General features: G+C 34.5%; 4 protein-coding genes and 1 non-coding gene across 7 annotated transcripts; 3 read left to right on the plus strand and 2 right to left on the minus strand.

Annotated features, from left to right (window-relative positions):
• Positions 1-4,979: 4,979 nt before the first annotated feature.
• Positions 4,980-5,948, minus strand: LOC102595380 (F-box/kelch-repeat protein At3g23880-like). Its single transcript, XM_006340866.2, has one exon. It carries the CDS (start codon positions 5,946-5,948, stop codon positions 4,980-4,982), a length of 969 nt encoding a protein of 322 aa, XP_006340928.2.
• Positions 5,949-6,188: 240 nt separating this feature from the next.
• On the plus strand, positions 6,189-9,673 carry LOC102600303 (uncharacterized). Of its 2 annotated transcripts, XM_015304342.1 has the most exons (4): positions 6,189-6,486; positions 6,587-6,668; positions 6,836-9,369; positions 9,469-9,673. In XM_015304342.1, the coding sequence occupies exons 2-4, from the start codon at positions 6,623-6,625 to the stop codon at positions 9,541-9,543; spliced, it is 2,655 nt and encodes an 884-aa protein (XP_015159828.1). In that variant the 5' UTR covers positions 6,189-6,486; positions 6,587-6,622; the 3' UTR covers positions 9,544-9,673. The 2 variants fall into 2 exon arrangements, with proteins under 2 accessions (XP_015159828.1, XP_006340597.2); XM_006340535.2 differs by having other exon boundaries at positions 6,189-6,668.
• A 2,463-nt stretch (positions 9,674-12,136) lies between these two features.
• LOC102600634 (protein LIKE COV 3-like) lies at positions 12,137-14,240 on the plus strand. Its single transcript, XM_006340536.2, has 6 exons — positions 12,137-12,360; positions 12,708-12,760; positions 12,872-12,981; positions 13,319-13,486; positions 13,558-13,782; positions 13,875-14,240. The coding sequence occupies exons 1-6, from the start codon at positions 12,217-12,219 to the stop codon at positions 13,979-13,981; spliced, it is 807 nt and encodes a 268-aa protein (XP_006340598.1). The 5' UTR covers positions 12,137-12,216; the 3' UTR covers positions 13,982-14,240.
• A 1,467-nt stretch (positions 14,241-15,707) lies between these two features.
• On the plus strand, positions 15,708-15,779 carry TRNAE-UUC (transfer RNA glutamic acid (anticodon UUC)). Its single transcript has one exon. It is a non-coding gene; the product is annotated as a tRNA-Glu (tRNA).
• Positions 15,780-16,069: 290 nt separating this feature from the next.
• LOC102600977 (ATP-dependent DNA helicase DDM1-like) lies at positions 16,070-23,952 on the minus strand. Of its 2 annotated transcripts, none has more exons than XM_006340537.2 (16): positions 23,832-23,952; positions 23,538-23,620; positions 22,210-22,482; positions 22,028-22,114; positions 21,329-21,675; positions 20,993-21,182; positions 20,697-20,872; positions 20,055-20,124; positions 19,783-19,972; positions 19,246-19,341; positions 19,040-19,134; positions 18,838-18,957; positions 17,918-18,037; positions 17,119-17,217; positions 16,934-17,041; positions 16,070-16,640 (listed from the first exon to the last, which is right to left on the minus strand). In XM_006340537.2, exons 2-16 carry the CDS (start codon positions 23,604-23,606, stop codon positions 16,398-16,400), a joined length of 2,283 nt encoding a protein of 760 aa, XP_006340599.1. In that variant the 5' UTR covers positions 23,607-23,620; positions 23,832-23,952; the 3' UTR covers positions 16,070-16,397. The 2 variants fall into 2 exon arrangements, with proteins under 2 accessions (XP_006340599.1, XP_006340600.1); XM_006340538.2 differs by having other exon boundaries at positions 23,538-23,625.
• Between the last annotated feature and the right edge of the window lie 337 nt (positions 23,953-24,289).

A 24,289-nucleotide genomic window follows, 5' to 3' on the forward strand; every position in this document is an offset into this window, starting at 1 on the left:
AGTTGTTAAATGGGCCTGGATCCCAAATCAGCCTTTGCAAAGGCCTTCCAGTTTTGTTGCTTCTTCTCGGCCCAATAACTAGTTGTGTCACATTCGTAAAGGTATCGGCATTGGGCTGAGGCTGGTTCATAACAATACTCCCGTCCTCAATAGGAACCTTGTCCTCAAGGTTCGAGTAAGGAACAATGTTAGTAGCACACTCCCTGCCAAATGTAGTCAAGACAAACTGTGCAATGTTGGCAAAATATAAAATATGATCTTGTATACTTCTTGCACAACCATCAACCATCCATTTGTTCTGCCTTTGTGCAGCCCTTAACTGGTTCTTCATTAACCGCTCCCAAATCTTGCACAAAAAAATTGCTGACATAATAAATTCGGAGATTTCCGCCTTGACAGCATGAGAATGGAATTCTTTTACTGGAAAGCCACACTCATACTCCATAAAAATGTAATCAAGATAATCCTCAATAAATCTTTGTTGCTCAGTCCATGAATAAGTTGCAACTATATCACACATAATTGAGCTCAAAGTTGAACCAGTAATTATGCTTGGCCTAAGCTTGTGCTCTGTCAACAGTAGGACCCAAACAATCTGAAATATGAACTTTGCTTGCAAGAAATTACTCTCGACAAAGACGCTATCAGTGTAACAACGTTGAATCATTCGAGGAGTTAGGTGATAAAGTGAGGCAATCTGTCGGTCAGTTCTCTGCGGTGCAAGTTCTTCATCAAGATATAACTGCTGGCGAAATACGTCCATTGTCTTACCAGGTAACTTAGCAAATATCTCACAAGCAAGATAAGGACCAGGACCAAAGCCTAGATAAGACAAAGTTGTCTTTGATATATGAACTACACCAAATATAGTCAACAAGAGCACATCATCTTTGTTGACAAGAATATCAGAAAACTGCTCTGAATATCGTGCGGCAAATGCCCTAAGCAACCCCTGCATTTTCTCCGCCCTACTGAACTCTCTCGATTTAGGCAACAAGATACCAGGAAGACATTGCTCTTGTCCTTTACCAACCCAAATGCAAGAATACCATAAGGTTGACATAATTAACTTATTATGATCCAAGTTGTCTAAGGCGACACAAAATACATAGTTTCTTGTAACTCTAAGGAACATGGTAAGTGAACGAGAGCCAGGATCAAATGGAAACGCTAATCCGAATTGATCAGGTGGAAACAGATGCAAAGTTAAGAGAAGTGAAGCATGACCAAAACTACTAAAGTGATCAATTATACCTCTATTAATAAGTTGGTCATATCTGCAAGTTGAAAGCATTTCAGACATCTCCTCCAAGCATCGGGTTATCCCAAGTTTATGTATCATATTAAACATGGCAAAGTCACCGAAAGTAGAAAATGTAGAATCAATCCATAATGGGCGTATTCCCACAAATGCAGGAACTAGTTGTTGTATTTTATTTTCAATGGCAAAAAGCTTTTCTTCTTCTTCTTCTTCTTCCTCATTCTTGTCTTCATTTCCAACATCAATAACATAGTCATTTTCCTCAATAGTATATGTGGTAATCGTAAGCACCTTGTGTGATTCTAGAATAACATCCTTACATCCTATGGAAAATTCATCGAACACCTTGTGTGCCTCATTGTTGTTGTATACAAGTGGTTCACTAACGTGTTGTGGAACAGGGAACTCCGCCTCCTCTTTAGTTTCATCCAAAATCGAATGAAAAATCTTCTCTTTTGCTTGAGTGTCCAACATTTCAGCACTGCCATTTTTAATTAGCATTGTTGCATTCTCAACATCTACAACAATATCAGGTGTCTTATTTGACTTTTCACCGAACACCTGGTGGGCAGATTTCACCTTGTTGTAGTCCGATGGTTCATTCCACGACTGAGGCGAGGGCAAGTTAGGGATAGTGCTCCATGACGAAATAGTTGCAGCCCGTGCCTGATAATCATCCACTGTGGTAAACTGCCGGAGAAAGGCGAATCGATTGTAAGGATCTTTCCGACTCTGAAAACGAATAAACAATTTATCTACGAAATGATCCCAACCCGCAAGTTGTTTGTTTCGGAAAAGCCAACGATACCATTCCAAAGCCTCGCCATCCAAATAGAATGAAGCCCAAGACAGTTTATGCTCCGATAATATGTCGTAGAAGATGAAATACTTCTCTGTCTGAATCACCCACTCTAGAGGATTGTCACCACTGAAGCGACTCATGACAGGGGATTGAGATAGGTCCACCATGATAGATGGAATCAATGAAAGCACCAATGTAACAAACTCAATAACAAGACCAACTCAATTCAACTTCAAACAACCGACAACTCTATTTCATTAACTCGTAATTGGAATTACATAGGAATTTAAGAACTAAATGGAAATTGAAGAACACAAGTAGAAGAAAGGGGATGAGAAGCTTAGACTAAGAAGGGAGATGAGAGGAAACACTCTTTTCTTTAACAATTTGCATAAACCACTTCTTCTCATCCATCATCCTTTTAGCTAGTTGTTAAATGGGCCTGGATCCCAAATCAGCCTTTGCAAAGGCCTTCCAGTTTTGTTGCTTCTTCTCGGCCCAATAACTAGTTGTGTCACATTCGTAAAGGTATCGGCATTGGGCTGAGGCTGGTTCATAACACTAGTCTCCCTCTAAATTCTAATCTGCCAAGGTTCTTTGTTTGGAGCTGCAGCCAGCTTATTTTAGATGGTTGCTTGTACTGAGGAAATTTATATAGTATTGTTTGTGCTGTACTAACGGTCTCTTATATAGTATATAGAACGAATGAAATAGTAACTATGAACATGGATAAATACAGGCTTTACGTTTTATCTTATGTGTCTTGAGTACGAAATTCTATGAAGTGGGTGACACTTTTGAAATTGAAATAAATAAAAAATTAAGTATAAGTAGTGATTTTTTAAAAGAAAATAAATCAACTCAGAAAGTAGGACTTATAAATTATATTAAGAAAATTATGTTTGAAAGAGTGCAGTTTTAATTTGTGTCAAAAGTTTTATCAAGAAACGTTTGTCGTTAATTCTTAATTTAATATATTTTGATATTTTATTTATTTTAAAAGAAGAATGCGAGATTTCAAGAGAGATAATGAAAACTGACCTGCTTAAACCGCTTGTAATTGTCATTTTGATCAATTGCAAGAAGTCCACAAGTCATCAGACTTTCACCAACTCTCTCAAATCATCACATTCTTCCTTAAAAATGGAAAAATATCAACATACATTGAATTGAAAGTTTAACTACAAAAGCTTCTTGTTTCCTACTCTTTCTTTTATTTCCTTTCTGTACACTTAGGAGCTATTTATAGTGAAGCAGACCTCGTTGAACACGCAACACACACTTTTGTTGTCAGAAGACCTCACGTTGGGCATGTGTTATGGGGTCCTAGTGCCGTTGCATTTATCATCAATGATTAATTTAAAACTCACGAGGACGTGCATTGGGGGCATTAACACGTTATTTTACAATTTTAACCAACACTTGAAATTTAAGTTTTGAATATTTTCCCCCTCCCACCTTGCACCAAACTTATGTTATTATGTTTTAATTTGGGCTGATCAAAATAAAAGTATAACTGATAATTTAATCCAACTTGTTGACTTATTGATATTGAATTATTCAATTAACAATTAATAAACGGATTAAAATTTTATAATAGACAATTTATTAATGCATGAACAAACTACTTAATTTTCTTATTGGATAAATCATCAATTCATTAAAAATGATCATAGTTATATTTTTTTCAACATATATTTATATCCGCCTTACTTCTATTTTTATTTTTTTTCTTGTTAATGTAGCATTGAGATTTGGTTTGTTCTTGTTGGGAACAGATCTCATGATATACTTGATGAAAAAAAGAGACAAGTCAATTTAAGCAATGACGTGTATTTTATTTTTGTGATTTTAATTTAAGAAAAATAATAATACAATAGTAGTATTTAAGATGTAAATTGGTGCTATATTTAGTGTGATATATCCCCCAATAACCGTTCGATAATTGCTAATTCGATATTAAATCAATTGATATTTTATTGATTGGCTAGTAGATTAATACATTTAAAAATTGATATCTAATAAGTTGAATTGTTAAGTATAACTATCCACCTAATCTGCCCGATAAGCCGTCCTATTTCCAGTTATCTCTACGTTCTCATGTGGATCTCACACACCTATAATTCACCTCAATAACATTTTTTTAAAAACATAAACATAACCCCAATTTAATTCATTAACTTACGAAATTTTACATAGGCTTTCTTTATCACTTCATTAAAGTTATATTCAATCTGAATAAATATTCAAAATGATAATTTTTTACAAATTGGGCAATGAACTGGACTTGGCTAGTCTATGAGCCAAATAAAAATATTTAATTCAAAATTATACAAAAAGAAAAAAAAGAAAAAAAAAACAGAACACTAAAAATAACAAGTAGAGGAGTCAAATTCAAATATACGTAATCCATCATATATAGCTACATTGCAAAGTCTAAAGACAAAAGCTTTAAAAATTAAATAAAATTATATTTATGAAATGTGTAAATAACCATTCTTAGTCCTAATTGTAAAAGAAGCTCTCTTTTAAATACCAAACTTGTATCAAGACCAAAATAAAAAGGTCATATATAATCAAACTTATACTGAAATCAACAAGCCAACACGAAAATTCTTTACATAATGAATATTACTAATATATTTTTTTGTCATACCAAGCACATTATTTCAGATCCACTAACTAATAAGTGAAGTTTTTGCAGGTGGTTTGATTATAAGAGTATTGAGCCTAGCATTTTTCCACTTTGTGACAGCTTACTCTAGTATCTATATACAATCAATTCTCAAGTAATATTCTAAGCAAAAATAATAATCAGATAATTCTTGCGTAAAACAACTTGTATTAAAATAAAACAGAAATATTATATACATACATTTAAAGAAAAGAAGTCACTTCCCACATAAGGAAATACTACTAGTAGCAAGCAAGAACACAATCTTTTGGAGAGATGAGAGTCTCTGTGTAAGTATATCCATCCCACCTCATGGTATCTTCATCACTAGTTAGAGGCCCTATGAGATTGCTTCTTCTGTCTGATTCTTTGAATGTTATAAGCACATCTCTTCTATCTGAATTCAGCAACACTCGCCCATCTCCAAATATATATTTCGGAACGATTGGTAACACTTGAAAACGATCTCTGCTATCTCTCATTGTAAATAATTTAGTCCAAGATTCTCTTTTACCATACTCTTTCATTACCCACAAATCAAAAACAATAGTATCCTCCTTGACACAAACAAAATTTACACTAAGCATTCCACCTAACACTGTTACGCCTTGCTCGATCGTGTCACAGAACAAAGGCATCTCCTTCGACAATGGTAATTCTCCAAACGCCTCATTTGAAATATTAAATGAAAACAGAGAAAACCTACCTCCTTCGGAATAAACTAGCCAATGAAATGTTCCTCGTACTAATGTCAAATAATCCATATTATGGCATTCGATGGTAAAGTAACCTTCATAAATTTTTCTACACGAACCAGTTTTTAGTGAGAGAATTTCAGTGGGTGCCTCTGAATTAGTTTCAGGAATCTTAACGACCTTATAGTCATCACTAGTTGGGTCATATCCCAATCCAAAATTGTAATCACAAAAGAACTTATCCCAATGTGATGGTAGTAATGCTGATTCTCTTGTAGAAGGATTCCACAAAATATATTTCTGCTTAATCCCAATTAAAAACAAGCCATTGCAGCTACCATAGATCTTGTAATTGTAAGGCCCTTCCACACATTGCGGGACAAACACTGATTCTTGTACATCCCTAACAATTAGATGTGACATTGATGACAAAGATGAACAATAGAAAAAAATATTACGATCCCTGGCTGTCCGTTCTATAAGCAATTTGTCATTTTTCGCATGATTGAGATGCATTTTCTTAAAGCTAGGTTCGCAGATTAAAGCCTTCCAAGACTTTGAAACGCACTTGAATAGGAAAAGAGATTTCACAGGCAATCTACTTAAAATATCCATAATTATTTCTTCTTGGATGTACATGTGAGTTTCCATTCCTACAAGGTAACGAGAAAATATCAACAATGACCTAAAGTTTGGCTTACAAAATTGAGTTTTTGGCTAAATTCATCCCTCAAGTATAAGCCAAACTTAGAGTACATCCTCATGATATAATTGTGACCAAAAAACATCCTTCTAGTATCCCAAAACTTGCATAAGCATCCTTCTGTTAACTACTGTTAAAAACTAACAGAAAGAAAAACATGTGCCAAGCACATGACTTCCCCAAATCCCCATACATTGTACTATTGATTTCCTCCCAAATCCTGCCCGATCAGCTTCCAAAAACAAAATTTCATCTTCTTCTGAACTTAAGCAACTAGACAAGTTCTTTTTCAACAGAAGAACTGAAGCTGGGGTTATTTTCTATCTCCTCTTTCCTTGCCTCACAAACAAGGTAAACAAAATAGTCATTGAAGAAGTTTTGGTTTTACCATTACTGTAGTATATTTTTTATTTCTCAAACTAAACATCGTTTTCATTCTCAATAACATCAGATTTTGTAGGTTGAAAAACAAGAAACAATACGAAGAATGTTGGCTCGAAGATTAACTGACAGATCTGTCACACCCAACTATGGTATTGTTGATATTCAAAACCTTTAAGCATTTGTTAATATCATATATAACAGATTTTTCAGTAACTTATACATGTTATGATATTAGTTTTATTGAACTTGTAGTTCATTCTTGGATTTATATATTTCATATTTTTTATATATAAGAACAAGTTCTATATTTGTGTAGATCCTATTTCTGAGGCATCCCTTTTCACAATTAAAGTACATCATGGCGGATCATTTGTGCGTGGTCCGACAAGAGGCTACATAGGTGGGAAAGTTGTATTTTTTGACTATGTAAACAGAACAATGATAAGCTTATCAGATTTTAAAAATATGGCCGAACAATGTGGTTATGACAAGGAGTCTGTGGTGTTCTGGCACAAGTATGGTTTAACCCTTTATAAGGTTCGGTTAGTTGGTAGCAACATTGAAGTAGCTAAATTTGCTACTTGCATTCCAAAGGATAGAGTGATTGAGATATATTTTGAACATTTGAATTTCTATCATGATGATCATCAACATTGCGAGAAGACGGGAATGGATTCTTTGCCAACAAGTGATACAGAAGCAAATAGTGATGATTCTCATGATGATGATTTTGAAGATTTTGATTATTCATTAGAGGAAGATGATATATTATTTTCTAAATATATTGATCCTTCTGCTGAATCTTTTGGGATCAATATAAATCAGAGACATGAGAAAAATGATGTAAATCAAGATTATGTAAATGAAAAGATGCAGAATGTGGAAGGTGATTCAGATTGTGTAGATTCTGATGATACAGGGAGTTTAAATAGTGATTGCAATTCTGAAAATGAAGATTCTAACTTTCCGAAGCACAATCCAAAAACGGATGCCCTTAATCCCAAATTGGAGTTGGGACTGATATTCGGTAACAAGAAAGAATTCAAAGAAGCTGTGATTGCAAATCAAGCCAAAATAGGAAAGTCAATTGAGTGGATCAAAGATGACAGAAGAAGAGCAAGGGCCAAATGTAGGAAAAATGGATGTAACTGGAGGATATTGGGTTCATCGATGCAAAGGGACACATCTTTTCAAATAAAGACGTTTGTCCCCAACCATACTTGTTTTGGGTGGAATTATAACAACAAAAATATCACTTCCAGTTGGATTGCAAGGAGGTATGTTGATAGAGTTAGATCAAATAAGAATTGGAAAACATCAGAATTTAGAGATACATTGAGTAGGGAATTACGGCTACATGTAAGTATGCATCAAGCAAGAAGGGCAAAGGAAAAAGCTATTGCAATGATCGATGGAGATATAAACGTTCAGTTTAGTATATTATGGAATTATTGCAATGAAATTGTTCGAACCAATCTTGGGACTTCCGTTTTCCTGAAAGTAACTCCAAATGAGATACCTAACAAGTTGATGAGATTTCAAAGGTTTTATATTTGTTTTGCAGCATGTAAAGTAGGATTCAAGGCTGGTTGTAGGAAGATTGTTGGGGTCGATGGGTGTTGGCTGAAGGCCACCATGTATGGGGCACAGTTATTATCAGCGGTTACTTTGGATGGAAATAACAACATCTTTCCAATAGCTTATGCAATAGTTGAGAAGGAAAATAAGGAAACATGGTGTTGGTTTTTAACATATTTAATGAACGACCTTGAAATTGAAGAGCAATACCTGTGGACTTTTATGTCAGATAAGCAAAAGGGACTTCTTGAAGCTTTTGAATTAGTGTTGCCTGATGTTTCTCATAGATTTTGTGTGCGACACTTGCATAACAATTTCAAGAAAGCTGGGTTCTGTGGAATGGCATTAAAAAATGCTCTTTGGAAGGCAGCTTTAGCAACAACTGTTGACAGGTTTGATGCTTCTATGGCTGATTTGTTTGAGTTAGATAGAGATGCTTATGCATGGCTTTCTACGAAATTGCCTAGTGAATGGTCAAGATCACATTTCTCTCCGCTTCCGAAGTGTGACATTCTTTTGAACAATCAATGTGAGGTGTTTAATAAGTTTATTCTTGATGCGAGAGATAAACCAATTATTAAACTTTTGGAAACCATTAGGCATTTGCTCATGACAAGAATTAACTCAAATAGGGAGAAAGCTGAAAAGTGGAATTTGGGTGATATTTGTCCTACTATTAAGAAGAAGTTGACAAAAATTATGGAGGATGCTGCCACTTATATTCCTAAAAAGTCGAATATGTGGAACTATGAAGTGATTGGACCTGTTGAAGGTGATACTTGGGCTGTTGATTTATATAACAGGACATGTAGTTGTAGGCAATGGGAACTTTCGGGTATCCCTTGTAAGCATGCTATATCATCTATTTGGTTGAAAAATGATGAAGTTTTAAACTATGTCGATGATTGTTACAAGGTCGAGACATATCAAAAAATTTATGAAGTTCCAATATTGCCTATGAATGGTCCTGATTTATGGCCGAAGTCACAGAATCCTCCACTATTACCACCTTTATACTTGAAAAAGACAAAGAAAGGGAAGAAACAAAAACTAAGAAAGAAAGAAGATGATGAATCGGGAGCTAGCAGGATGAAGTTAAAAAGGAAACAAAAATCAGTTCATTGTAAGAAATGTGGTAGGCCTGGCCATAATAGTAGAACTTGCACTCCTTCATCTGATGCCGTTGAAATTCATCCATCGGACCATCCTTGTAGTTTGGACTCCATCATGATCGAGAGAGCATCAAGTTATCATAATGTGGAAAAGCTACCTGTAAGAGTGTTCAAATATTCTCATCTAAATTTCAATTATTTAAGTTTTTTAATATAGTATATAAATGCAAATATGTAATATTTTCATTTCTTATTTCAGGTTAGAAAAGGCAAATCTCAAGTCGGCCATCAAAGTTACATTTTCCAGACATCTCAAAATGGCAGGAACGATTGAAGAAATTACTTCTTTTTTATTTATTGAGTTATTTTTGTTCTTGTATATCAAACTGATGATATGCTACTGGTTTTTGCTGTTCATTTACTTATTCTGTTAATTTAATGGTACTAGACTCTGTTTCTACTTATTTTTATTGGTTTTTCTATTGTTTTGCTGGTCTTTTCATGTTGCTTTTCTTATTTTTTGGCAAACAATTTGTTGTTTACTATTGGTTTACCAATTTTTCTGTTGTATTGCTGTTTGTTTTTGTTGTTTTATGCTAGTTTGGTGTTGTTTTGCTGATTTTCTTGTTGTTTATATACTGGTTTATCAATTTTTTTGTTGTTTTCTAATGTGTTGCTGTGTTTGGCTAATTTGGTATTGTTTTGCTGATTTTTATGCTATTTTTGTACTGATTTACCAGTTTTCATAATCCTTTTTCCTTGTTTTTAATTAGCTGCCTTGATGTATTCTTGAGTGTGCTTTTTGTGCAAGTTTTGATCCTATTTTTCAGGTGAAATATTAGCCTTTTTTGCTGGTTTGAAGTGTTAAAATGCTCAAGGTGGAAAAAAGAAGAAAAAACAAATGCTTTTAGGCAACTCAGAGTACTTTCATTGCGCTTGGCAAACACACAAGATACGTTTAATACGAAAAACTCAAAGCGAGACTGATCCAACATAAAACGACTACTTTTACTACAACTCCAAATTCTCGTCTTCTCTCTTTTCAAAGTGAGGCCAATCCTTCCTCTTATCGGCTTACTTCTTTTTCAGACGCGATGCATTTCTATGAGCGTTGTTTATCATTTCTCAACTAGGCACATTAGGCTTGTCTCGCTTCCTCTTTGCTCGCATAGGAGAATGGATATGTATGAGTTATATAAGCAGTCAATTTAAACCCTCAGTTAGGGACGCATTTTCTGAAGGTTAAACTGAAAGTGGGACAGAGCAAATTATTTTTCTGTACAAACATATGAAAGAAGAGTCTGCACGTGAGCTATTGTTTATAAAAAGATGAAGCAATCAATTTACAGTATATGGAGACTTTGGGAGGAAAGTCACGTGCTTAGCATATGTTTTTCTTTCTGTTAGTTTTTAACAGTTAGTTAACAGAAAGGATGTTTATGCAAATTTTGAGATAGTAGAAGGATGTTTTTTGTTCACAATTATACCACAAGGATGTACCCTAAGTTTGAGTTATACTTGAGGGATGGTTTTAGCCAAAAACTCGAGAGGGATACGTATGAGCCCAATGAGATGTTTATTCATAAAAAAATAAATAAGATGATTTTTAAATACAGTGTGCTATTTAAGAGAAACAAATTACAAAATGAAAAAAACTAAGTAGTATCTAATTACAAAATGAAATAACTATATATATTATCTTATTAATTACTCCAATAATTTTGTATCAGTTTTTAAGTCACACTATTCCTTCATATTTTAAGTGAGAAAGTCAACATGTATATTTAATATTAAATATATGTATCTTTAATATCAAATACATCCTAAAATACATACATAGGAAGAGAAGCGAGTGAGATAGGAGAGAGACAAACAAGTGAGCGAGAAAACATATACTCCCTTCGTTTAAAAAAGAATGGCATCGTTTTCTTTTTTAGTTTGTTTCAAAAAGAATGATCTCTTTCTTTTTTTTGGTAACATTTTAATTTCAGCTTTTCACGTGGCATATTTAAGGCCACAAGATTAAAGGACAATTTTGTACATTTGACATAACTTTAATTTAGGACCACAAGATTCAAAAGTCTTCTTTATTTTCTTAAACTCCGTGTCAAGTCAAACTAGATCATTCTTTGTGAAACGGAGGAAGTATCTTTTAATACTCCATCCGTCCATTTTTAATTGTCCTGATTTCTTTATTAGAGTCAAACTATAAGAACTTTGATTAACATTTTATGATGTATTTTTTCATCATTTTGATATGCAAAAGATACCAATTTATTGTATTTTTCGTATAGTTTTTGAATATCTACTTTTTTCTTTAAAATATCAAATTAATGTAATCTAATTTAACTTTGAAAATTAATCAAATTGACTTTCGAAAAACGTAAAAAGTAGACGGGGAAAGTATTAGATAGAATATATGTATTTTTAATATCAGATACATTTTGAAATACAAATAAATAGAAAGAAAAGCGAGCGAGATAGAAAAAAGACGATGGAAAGAATCAATATATCTCAAATACATGTGAATCATACTTTAATACAATGTATTTACAAATCTAGAATGAATTACATCTGGTTTGACCGGTATAAATCCATACGGCAAAATAAATATGATAGATAAAGATAATTTCAAAAACTAAGGCGGAGGCATAAGCTAGTGAAATGTATATTATTTGCTCATTAAATTAAGATACCATGATACATTCACATAAAATATGTTAAATGCAGCATCATGTTACTTTGTGCATTACTAATACACTACCTAGTTTATTAACGATATTAAATACTATCTAAATTACGAGGATTTATGTGTTATTAAACAAACTCATATAAGAAAATTTTATACATTTTAGGACACAAACTTTTAAATATGTATTTTGAGATTACTTTTTTGTTTGGAGAAAAAAGGGGTAGGCTGAGCAATTGGGAATTGAATCAACTGCCGAGGAGTCTGTTGAGCATATTCATTTTTGGGGAAGAGAAGAAGAAAGGAAGGAGATCTCTAATGGCGACGCCAAGAGCAGATAGAGAATTAGAGCTTCTCATACCAATGGGAGTCATTGAGAATATTAATGCTAATCACTCCAAATCTTCTTCTCCTTCTCATTCCCCCAAGATTCCATCGTCTCATCACTCCTCTGGGAAAGAGGTTTCTGCATAATCTCTCTCTCAGTATCATTCATCAATGTGCCGCGCCATTTTGTTATCATCAATCTGATCCGATACATTTGTCATTATTTTTTCTGTATGTTCTTCCTAATTGACGTTTTATGGGTTAGCCTGAAGCTTAGACTATAGTATAGAACATGAATCCTGTATTTGCCTTGACGTACTTGTATCAAATGTGCGTTGATTATTCATGAAAATTCTCCATAAAAAATTGTGCAAAATCACAGTGATTACTTATATACTGGATATCTACCCGTCCAGGTAACATAGAGCTTGAATTGTGATAGCGCGATGAATTGCAGCATGAATTGTTATCCTTCTATGCAGGCATTTAGCAAAGTTATTCGTAGCTGGACTTGGAAAAAGTTCATCAGCGGATGGTTAGTTTTCTATTGCTCAGAAATCTGTTCCTCCTGTTGTTATCATTATGCAGTGCTTTTTCTCTTTGCTGAATGGTTTATTTGCATGAATGTTGTATAATTGTTTTGCAGTGTCATCTTATTTCCCATAGCCATAACTTTTTACATCACCTGGTGGTTCATTCATTTTGTGGATGCCTTCTTTTCTCCGATCTATAATCACCTTGGAATCAATGTCTTTGGTTAGTACCTACGATCTTTATGTACTTATCTATTTGACTGTACAAAAACTGATGAAGATTAAGATTGAGACTCATCTCAAAGATTAAGATGGTTTTAAGTGTTCAGTGATTGTGTGTGTGCGCGCCTCTCATTTTATGTATGCATACCGATACGTCCCTCCAATTTGATTGCCTCTATTCTATATTAGCATATTTAATTTGAGTATGTGATTGCTCTTCTGAGAAATGCCTACATGAAATACTTCCAGTATCTGGTCCTTCTTTTGAGCATGAAAAGATTTATTGCTGTTGTTGAATGCGCATTTTATTTATGGTTAGTGTTCATATTGATTCACAGGCCTTGGATTTGCTACCTCCATGACTTTCATCTTCTTCGTTGGGGTGTTCATGTCCTCATGGTTAGGTGCATCTCTTCTTAGTTTAGGAGAGTGGTTCATAAAAAAAATGCCCCTCATGAGCTACATCTACTCTGCCTCCAAGCAAATTAGCTCAGCAATTTCACCAGGTATCCTACCAAATTTTGAAGTTCTGTTTGAACGTTCCAAATACTAAACAGAATGTAGCAATTTTTTCCAGATAAGACTTCACATGCCTTCAAAGAAGTGGCCATAATAAGGCATCCGCGGCTTGGTGAATATGCATTTGGCTTTATCACTTCAACTGTCATACTTCACAAGAATACAGGTGCAGAGGAACTCTGCTGTGTTTATGTGCCAACTAATCACCTCTACCTTGGAGATATATTTCTTGTGAATTCTAAAGACGTTATGAGGCCCAATCTCTCTGTTCGAGAGGGGATAGGTAAGAGTCTAAATTCGACCATTTTGACAAACTAACTTTGCAGTTTTTATCTTCATCTCTTTTTAACAACGTTTAAATTTCAAACGATGTAGAAATTGTAATCTCCGGGGGCATGGCTGTACCAAAGGTACTGAACATACAGGAAGTGCAATCTATTTCATCTCCGAGAGTTGGAAAATTTGCAGTTCCACAAGTTTGATTACTCAACCATTTGAACAAGAAACCATGGAAAAGATATTGCTCAACGAGTAAACTGGACATACAGACCTAGAAATGGGGTTAATAATTCAAGGATAGAGGCTCTTACAAGAATATATCCCCAATCTTTCTCCTCTGATCTTTGTGATTTTTTGGTACATTTATCTGATTTTTTGTAAAACAATATTAAACAAACAAGATTTTGTCAAATGAGCTCAAGTTAGAAATTGAGCTTAACTCATACCTATACAGATTGCAACAAGGAGGTTGCCTTTGATATATTTTTTTTCCTTTCTTCTCAACAACTTGCATATAGTATTTCTTTTTGGATGGGAACAAGTACAATATTATGTTATAGAGGAGCATGTAAATAATCTAAGAGTGGTATGGGTCAATTGTAAGTTTATGAAACCAAGAAATGTTTCCTGGCTAGATCTGTCCGGCCAAGGGCCGTCTCAACCCCTAGGCCACTAAAGTCATCGCTTGGGGCCCCATATATTTTTGGGCCCCCATTTTTAAAAAATAATTACTTATATATGTTTTTTTAAAAAAAAAAATTTATATGTACTATGAGTGCTATGATTTCTACCAAGGAAATTACATATGAGATGAAAATAAATATGCATTTCTTAAGAAACAATTTGATGAAAATATGGATAGCGAAATCACAAAGTCCTTGAAGAATCTTTTAGAATTGAGTGCTTTATATATGTAGAGTAGATAAACCTATTTTTTCACTTCAAAATAGATTTGAATCAATTGAAGCATATGAAAATATTTTTGATTCTTATTTAGTGGTAAAATATTGAAATCACTAGATGATGAGAATTTTTAAAAATATTGTCTTAACCTTGAACATTCTTTAACACGTAATAGTTATTTTGATATTGATGGTTTAGATTTATTTAATGAATTAAAAGTGTTAAGAGAAATAATACAAGTAGAAGATAATGATCTAATGAAAATATTCAATCAAATAAAAGACTTGATTCTTTTCCAAATACATATATTGCTTATAGAATAATGTTAGCAGTTCCTGTAACCATTGCCTAAGCGGAAAGATGTTTTCTCGAAATTAAAATTGATTAAATATTCTTTAAGATCAACAATGTCTCAAGAGAGATTGGATGAATTAACTATATTATCAATTGTAAAGGAATTATTAAAACAAATTGATTATAAAACAGTACATAATGACTTCGCATCCAAAATAGCTAGAAAAGTAGATTTTAAAAAAAAGTATATATGATAAAAAAAAAATATTAGGGCCCCTCTCTTAAGTATTGCTTTAGGCCCCCAATGTTGTTGAGTCGGCACTAGACTCCGGCCCATTGTCTTTTCTCCACTACATTCAGTTGTGTTCATCTCTTCCCTCCTTCCCTTAAAAAAAAGCAGGTGTAAAGTTCGAGAAGTATTTTAACTAGAGCTAAGTTTTATGCGCTGATACTAAATAATATCTTACAATCAGATTAATTAAAAGGTAAATGCATGTTGATAATGATAACATACAATTATAAGTAATAAAAGGTTAAAGTATACTAATTGTGTAAAAATTCATTCAATTTCCTTGTAGGTTAGTCTGATTCTTTATAAATTTATTTCAAATGAAGTAGAAGTTAAAATGCCGTCATTTTCGCACATATTTTGAGGGGTCCAAGATGTCAGGCCCTGTCGACAGTCTCTTAGCTGCCCTTTTATATCGTTCTTTGATATGATAGACAAACACATCCGTTATCGTCCAGCGGTTAGGATATCTGGCTTTCACCCAGGGGACCCGGGTTCGATTCCCGGTAACGGAATCTTTTTTATATGACGACTATTATATTTTTTTGCCCATATACTCTGTCCAACCTAAATCATATTGCCTCTTAATAGACTTGGTAGATGAATAGATAACACTCAACAGTAACAATAAAAAATGAAAATATTTTTCTCTTGATAAACTAAACTGGAGAAAATTATACTCCCCTAAAGTGGACTTGGAATAATTTGGACAATGACTAATTATGGGTAAAATACGAAAAAAAAATATTTCTCTTGATAATCAAAATTCAAAAATGGACAAGCAAAATTAGTGAATATTCAAAGCTTATAAAATACACTCTTAACTTCATTGTATGCAAGGCGCAAATTGAGTGAGTACCAAAATAACTTACTCAGTGTAACGTTACATTAACTACTATTCAATATCTCAAAACTAGTCAAAAAAAGATCTATTCTTCCCCCATTTTCACCTACTTCATTAGCACAGCTTCACAAAATTGCTGCTGTTACGAAAAGCATCATTCAATGCTTTAACAAGTTCACCCAGGTAAGCAGCAGCCCAAATTTACAAAATTTTACTGGGGTTACCCAAAACATAATAATTCAAGAATTAACTATTTGACTAAATAAGTTCTAAAACATGTTAACTGTCATCAGCTGTTGAGGGTAGAAAGCATTCCTCCAGTTGCAGTTGGAATAACTACTTCCCAACCAGGTCCTTTGAGAGGAAGGACGTTAACACATGATTCAGCGTCTCCGTCTTCACCTGAAGGAGGACGGATAAGTAGATCACTACGGTCTAAAATCCTCTGCAGATCTTCGTCACTGACATCTGTCTGCACCAACTTGTCCTCCTCACTGTCTCGATCTCTCAAGAGAGACAACAAATCCTCCTCCTGCAACATTGAAGATTAATTAGCAAAATTCACCTATTATTTTCATCTACTACTCTGTCGCATTGTTACTGCATACAACAGAAAAGAATGGGTTCAAAGACAACAAACTAGGTAAAGCAGGAACATATTCGAACAAGTAATGAAAAAGTAAACAACCAAAAACTATCAGTCTCCAATAGTTGCTATACAAGGAAGTGTTGGAAAGATAGCAACTCACTGATTATATAGGGAAAATAGAATTTGCAAAATGGGATGAAAAAAATAGAATTTCCTAGAGGGAAACAACCAGAAACCTCTGTAACATCCATGGAAGGTTTGCTCATTTCCTGCTTAAATTGTCCTTTTCCAATAACCACATGCTCAAGCTTCAACTTGCTAAAAGCTCTTTTGAGGATTCGACCCTGAAACACACAAATTTTCTTTATTAGAATGAGCAATAAAGAGCTGCAAAACACACTTCCAGATATAGCCTGAATACCTCCACAGACAAAGCTGTTGAAAGTCTGTAAACATGAACAGGTTTGGTCTGACCAATTCTGTGACATCGATCCATTGCCTGCAGATCCATTTGAGGATTCTGAAAAGAAAAATGTGAACTAACTTACTAATAATCTAAAATGGTCATCAATTCATAAATGCTACAAACAAGGAAAACTAAAATAACAGAAAAAAAGAAAAAAAGAAAGGTGAATGCAAGGCAATAACTATTTTTCTTTTGATGAGGTAAGGGGTTGTTCGGTAGGGTGTATAAGATTAGTAATGAATAGGGAGTATTGGTAATGTTGGGATTAATTATGCTAAGATTATTTTTTATTGACTGTTTGGTTTGTTGTATTAATTGAATAGGGTATATTAGAATAGGAATAATATACTGAATAGGGAATGTTGTATTAATTGAATAGAGTGTATTAGAATAGGAATAGTACCCCATATTGTTAATGCCATGATTTACTCTAACTAATACATGTATAAGTAATACATAGGTAGAAAACACTACCAAACAAGCATGTATCTGATAAGTGAAACTACTCTATAAGAAAAGAGAGGAACTATAGCATACAAAATTACTGGTTCTTTAGGCTGGAAACTATACAGTTCTCTTCATGATGCACTCGAAGCCTACTTGTCAGAGAAAAAAAACACCTTACTCTTTCATCTTTGATATCACGGAATTCTTTATGCTAAAGTCAATTACAGCACTGTTTAATGGGAGAAACCATGCAAAAATAATCATTGGAATAAGCAAATGGAAGCACAAGGGGTCTTTAAGAACATACCCAGTCACTGTCATACAAAATACAGGTATCAGCAGCAGTGAGATTGATACCAAGGCCACCAGCTCTTGTGCTAAGAAGAAATATCCTGAACTTGCTGCTAACATCATTGAACTCCTTGATCTGTTCCTCGAATAAGGAAAATACAAACGGATCAACTTCATAAAGAATTTTACAGATAACGAACAAGATCATGTGACCATTCCAATAGCACATGAACTACAATAAGAGCCAAAATATTTTAGAGAGAGTTCAAGTGGGAGGAACTTTAAACAATGCAACATTGAGAGTAGTCATTAAGAAATTTGTTACATCAAAGCAAAACAAAGCAACATAGAACTACTTGATATCAATATATAACCAAGGAGATGGAAACTTTGCTCTGAAATGAAAAATGATAGGGAGACAGCAGATGAGATAAATTGGAAAGGAATAACTGACTTCAGCAGGAGAGTGAATCAGTTTTTTTAGAAAAACAGAGTGAAACAACTTAGAGCCCAAAAGAAAATACGTTATGAACAGAAATCATTAATCCCAGGCACTTTCTCTTGCCAATCATGAGAAAAGTACACAGGTTGATTGGTACACACCATCACGTTTCAACCAGACATTCCACACACATCAGGAGCAGTGGAGTTCCACCCACAATCAGAGTTAGGCATACTAGAAGGTTATCAGCACACCAATGGTGATAGCCAGAGCCCAGATGTTGATAAAAACTCATGCATACTATCCCATGGCCATAACTGCTCACCATTCTGTGAGCAAGAGAAGCTGGAATAATAAAACTATTGAGACAATCTTAGGAATTACAGACATGCAATGTGTGCAGTACCAATTGTCTACGTCATCACTGGTTCAAACCTTAGCAGAATCAAAACAAAAACATACTGAATCTGCATCAAAATGTAAATACCAATTACCTGTCTTTTTCTTTCATCCAATTTCACACTGCCATCAATTCTACAAACATCGAATCCCCTTTCACTAAAATAATAGTCCATTAGGTCTAGTACTCTAGTCCACTGAGAGAATATCAAAACCTGTTGGCAGTAAATGAAATGAGTTTTAAATAGTTCGAGCAAAGTGGGAAGAAACCTTGAAGCACCAGACAGCTTATAAAACCTTGTGTTTGCGAGCAAAAAGCTTTGATAACAGCTGGTCCAGCAAGCGAAACTTGCCACATTGCTCAACTATTTGTTCCACAGGTGGATAAAAATCTGCCAAATAAAGAACAAAATTATAGGTTATTACCAACACAAGCACAAAATTATAGGTTATTACCAACACAAGCACACAATTATCAGTTCCACAAAATAATCATCACATACTAGAACCGTTGAAGATAGACTCCAAGAGGTCAGGATGGTTGCAATTCTTGCGAAGTTGAATCATCAAGTTATTAAGCCTTCCTTTAAATCCATTCCCTGCAAAATCAATCAGACAAGGCATTAGGACTTTGAACTCAACAGGGTCCAGGAATAACTAAAACCCTATGAAGGTACATTAAAACAAAATCGCTTCACAGGATAAAACTAACATAAAAGACTCTCCAAATAAAACCTGGCGATGCCATAGTGTGGTAAAAGAAAGTCATTGTTTTATTACAAGAGAAAACATAGCAGAGATAAACCAATACAATTCCCTCAAAGTAAGATATAAGTTAAAATTTTACAATGATGCAGTGGACACATTCTTTATAAAACCGAAAATCTAGAGAGAGAAACAACTCAATTATAACAGAGTCAGCCACATATTTGTGATTGCACTAATCCAGAGCACACACTCTCGATCAAACTGAAAACCTAGAAGTAATTAAGCAATACACCTCCCTCAAAATCAGATATATTTAAGATTACACTAATTACCAGTGGACACATTCTCAATCAAATAGCCCTCCAGCGTCCTATTAATTAGGTGTTCTTGGAACTTTTTCTGGTAATCAGTCAAGGTGGCATACAAAATTATCTCCTTCTTACGAGGAAGCATTTGCTCAACATCCACTTTCAGCCTCCGTAGAAGAAAAGGGCGTAATATTGCATGGAGTTTTGCCACCACCTGCAATTACCACATTATTAATCAGATGATTATTATTTTAAGATGGAAAAGAAATGGTTATAATACTGGAAAATAATCATACTTGTGCTTTCCTTCTTTCTTCCATCTCTTCTTTTTCAGATTCATTGCTGAACTTCCCCGACAGATCAAACCTGATATATAAACAGACCACATAATATGTTACACCAAGATTCTTCATGATTGCCATTCACTAAAGCTTATATATTAACAGAGTCGGGGGATGATCAAATCAGTGGCAGATCCTACATTTGATTCTCCTGCTACATGCAACTTCATACTGATAGACTAAGTAGATCATCATCCCTATGAACTCTGAAAAGAATCAGTGTAATTACTCCAATACAAGTGACTATACAATAATAGCACGTATTAGGAGTTTTAAGAGCAGACCACAATAGAAAGTCAATTAGGAGAATTGGGACACATTAAGCAATTAGACACCATAACAGACAGGATATCTGTTGAAGGACTGATAAATGGCCTAACCATCACTGATGTGACAAGTTTTAACTCAAAAGCCCCAGATAGACAAACAAATCAATTTAAGGTGAAGAAAAAGTGGCTGCTACTTTTGAAAAACATATTAACATATAAAATCAGCAGATAAATACAAATCTCAATTATATTGCAGTTATAAAAACATGTTTAAAACAGTCACACGAAAGCGCTTTGACCAAAATGGTCAGAATAATAAGCTGATTACCATGACTCAAATTCATCGTGGGATGAGAATATATCAGGTAAAATGAAGTTTAACAAGGACCACAACTCAGCTAAGTTATTCTGCAGAGGGGTTCCAGTTAATAGAAGCTTGTTTTCAATCGGCAACAGCTTCAATTCTTTGATCAGTTTGCATTTCGAGTTTTTTAGCCTATGTCCCTAAGAAAGAAGTAACAAAATATCAGAACAAAAAGTACAAAATGGGGTGCTTTCAAATGGAATGACTGTAGATAGAAAATGATACAAAATAATAATACTAGTTTAAAAGGCAAACTGTACCTCATCCACCACAAGATATTTCCAACTGTAGTGCCTCAAAAATTTCCTTGCGTCACTCATTGCAATTTCATAAGACGTAATTACAATGGGAAAGTTGGGACCTGTGGTCCTAGGCATGTGCTTCATCCTTATCTCATCCCTCTGTTTCTTGTCACCATGATAGATGATTGCATTGATTGAGGGCACAAACCTTTCAATTGAAATAGAAAAAAAATATCATGCCATGTAGTTGCACGCAAATAACACAAGACAGTTTCAGCCCAAAAGGGAAGTAGTTTTACCAATACACAGAAAGAACATCAAGATAATCGCACAGGAATGGAGATGCTAATGTACCTTTCCATTTCATTCAACCAATTTGAAAGTGTAGACAGGGGAGCAATGACCAAATAGGGACCATCCAACCCATTCCCCTTCAAATGAGCAAGAAAAGCTATTGTTTGAATTGTCTTTCCAAGTCCCATTTGATCTGCTAGAATACCATTCAATCCATTTTGCCATAATGAAATCAACCACTTGACACCTTTCAGTTGATAAGACTTCAACTTCCCACCAGTCAGCAAGGGCACAAGTTCCGCCTGCTCTTTCTCAAATCTCTCTTCCTCCGTAAGGGTTGCATCTTCAATAGGAACATCTTCTTTAGATCTAGTAAGCATGGCAGCAACAGCTCTTTTGGCTTTGTTCTAAGCAATTTATTAAACCGTTTCAATGAAATGAAGGTAACAACAAAATTAGCCTTCCACAATTAAGAAAGGGAAATAACCTCCAAAAGAATTACAAATATATTTTTAGTTACGAGTATAAGGGCCACAGAAAACTAAAGACCTACTGGGTGAATGCAAATGTTGTTCAAAGCAAAACCATACTTTTTATACATTTTAGTAATTTGCATGAGACAAAAATGAAAGAAATTTTAAATACCATCCAAAAGAAAATTCAACCAGTCTAATGGCAGGATAAAATTATCCAACAAACTCTCAACTAGAGTTCTTTGTTTGATGACATATTCAAGATAAGACATGAGAAAAAGTGTACATTGTTGTAGCTTGTGGTTGCCTTCCGTTTTGCGCCACGGCCTTTCTTGTTTTCTTTAACGCTTTTCTCTTCATCTTCCTTCACGTTCTGCTCATACAAAGTGAAAAAATGAACTTGATAAGCAAAATAGCTTAAACGTTTCCACATTAAACTTAAATTCTTTCAAAATGTCAGGGAGATACCGTTGTTGTGATGTTATCCATCTTCTCCAGTAGAAACTCAGAGTACAGCTGTGTCTGGGTAAGAAGCTCATCCAGCTTCGTAAATTGAGTGTCATTCAAGATGGGCGCTTCCTTGAGATTATTCAGCTGTTCCTCTTCCTCCTTTGCCCGTGCTCTTATCAATATTTCTTCCTCCTTTGCCATGTTTTCAGGTATATGAGTGGCATCCCCATTTTCTGGGTCCAAACTTACTTCTTCCTCTAATTTGACAGCCAAGTCCTCTTTGCAGGTATCCTGCAAGACAGGCATAGATAATTAGATTCAGAAGAAAAATAACATTAAAATGTTTTTTGAGAACCTAAGGAGCTAGACTCTTGCAGGGAAAAGAAAATAAGAAAAAAAAAGTATCAGAATGACATCTCCCTCAAACCTAAAATCAGAAAAGAAAAAGCAGGACAAGAGTCTGAGCAAACTACTAGAACTAATTTTCCTTACACCAACTCTATGCTTTATGATTAAAATGGACCTAGAATCAACCTCCAGAACATTTTCTTAGTTAGATGGGGTAATATGCCTCCATCTAAATTCATAATAAACAATAAGACTATAACTGCAATACAGGTGAGGAGATACCGAAGAAACTTAAATCCCCATCAGGGAAGTGTTCCTTGATTCAGTAAACCTCCACACAGAAATAACTGGTGAATGATACCAAAACTCAGCATATTAATCAAAAACATATACTGAAAGCAAGAAAAAAAAGCAGCTATTAGTAAATGATACCAGAACTCAGCATGTGACTCAAAACCATAAACTGTGAGCAAGAAAAATAAGCAGCTACTGGTGAATGATACAAGAACTCAGCATGTGAATCAAAAACAAACTGAAGACAAAAAAAATAAGTAGCTATATGCCTTGGAAACTCACGAAAGATTAAAAAAAAAAACATTACGACATTTTATACTGATGACTAGTAGAGTAACAATCACTTTAAACAAATTGATCTGACTTTGGAGTTCATACATGTCCTGCTTCACTAATCTTCCACTCCTCCCCCCTCCTCGCTTCTCCGCATTAGGGTAAGTAAAATGTCTTGAAACCAAGTTATTATTTTTTATCTAGAAACCTCCTCCGATGCTAGCAACTTATTTTCAAGGATAAGGATTTGAGAATTCAAAGTCAATACATTATACAGTAACCAACAAAACCTACAAACTATGAAGTAAACTTCCAGTTACAACACCTGGAACCTTAAATGAAAGTCAATAGGGACAACGGTAATAAGCAACAAAACACAAATAAACATTACAAAAATAAATAAGTAAATACGCAAAATAATAGAGCAATACCTCATCTTCGAGGACGGAAACAGGAGAGTCCGCAACTGTCCTGTCCTTCACTCCTTCATCGGCCACCATTTTTAGTCCAAACCCTAAGCTTCGATAAACAGCATTACACAATCAAAAACAGTCCAACAAAACAAGAATGTTGGCAACTCAAAGTAAAGCATCTGCCCTCTAGTATTTCCTCCGGTGAAAAAAATCAGTACAAAAACGGAATCGTATTTAAATTTTAAAAAAAAAAACTCAAGAAAATGCTCAAAATCACCACAAAAAATGCAGAATGAAGCAATAGAGACATACTGAATCAGTTTCTTCAATGAACGGAAGAAAGTAGGAGCAACGAAGCCCGGAGGAGACCGGAAAGAATGGGCGGCACTGGAAAAGGTGCACTGTATATGCAGAATGCAATTGCAGCTAAAAGGTTAATAAATTTTCTTTCTTTTATTGCAATCGAAATGGTCGTGCAAGAAGACCAAAGGGCGGGAAAACAATGTTACAAGATTACCCTAGAAAGTTGGAAATAATATCAAGAAAGCCATCGATGGCGTCGATTTGGATGACCGTTGCGCGCGCGTGTTATAGTGCTCCAGCATCGCTAAGCCCGACATATTGTCGCGTTATCCCGTAAAAATTTAATTATGGGTTGTCACATCCATAGTGGCCCAATTTAAATTTGAACTTTGCAGAGAAATAACTAAAGAGGAAACTTTGATCTGTCTCCATTAGGCTGATTCTGCTGACCAGTATGGTAGAGGGAT

The sequence above is a fragment of the Solanum tuberosum genome, unplaced genomic scaffold (genome assembly GCF_000226075.1).
Source record: "Solanum tuberosum cultivar DM 1-3 516 R44 unplaced genomic scaffold, SolTub_3.0 scf00020, whole genome shotgun sequence".
In the NCBI taxonomy this organism is placed as follows: domain Eukaryota; kingdom Viridiplantae; phylum Streptophyta; class Magnoliopsida; order Solanales; family Solanaceae; genus Solanum; species Solanum tuberosum.

Bases quoted from the DNA above. Each gene is read 5' to 3' on its own strand.
- LOC102595380 (XM_006340866.2), bottom strand. From the start codon at position 5,948: ATGCATCTCAATCATGCGAAAAATGACAAATTGCTTATAGAACGGACA.
- LOC102600303 (XM_006340535.2), top strand. From the start codon at position 6,623: ATGTTGGCTCGAAGATTAACTGACAGATCTGTCACACCCAACTATG. The intron at 6,669-6,835 runs GTATTGTTGATA...ATATTTGTGTAG, and splicing joins ATCTGTCACACCCAACTATG to ATCCTATTTCTGAGGCATCC. The intron at 9,370-9,468 runs GTAAGAGTGTTC...TTCTTATTTCAG, and splicing joins ATAATGTGGAAAAGCTACCT to GTTAGAAAAGGCAAATCTCA.
- LOC102600634 (XM_006340536.2), top strand. From the start codon at position 12,217: ATGGCGACGCCAAGAGCAGATAGAGAATTAGAGCTTCTCATACCAATG. The intron at 13,487-13,557 runs GTATCCTACCAA...AATTTTTTCCAG, and splicing joins TAGCTCAGCAATTTCACCAG to ATAAGACTTCACATGCCTTC. The intron at 13,783-13,874 runs GTAAGAGTCTAA...CAAACGATGTAG, and splicing joins CTCTGTTCGAGAGGGGATAG to AAATTGTAATCTCCGGGGGC.
- LOC102600977 (XM_006340537.2), bottom strand. From the start codon at position 23,606: ATGGTGGCCGATGAAGGAGTGAAGGACAGGACAGTTGCGGACTCTCCT. The intron at 17,218-17,917 runs GTATGTTCTTAA...TTTTCTTTTCAG, and splicing joins TTTTGTATGACAGTGACTGG to AATCCTCAAATGGATCTGCA. The intron at 16,641-16,933 runs GTTTCTGGTTGT...TCAATGTTGCAG, and splicing joins CTTCCATGGATGTTACAGAG to GAGGAGGATTTGTTGTCTCT.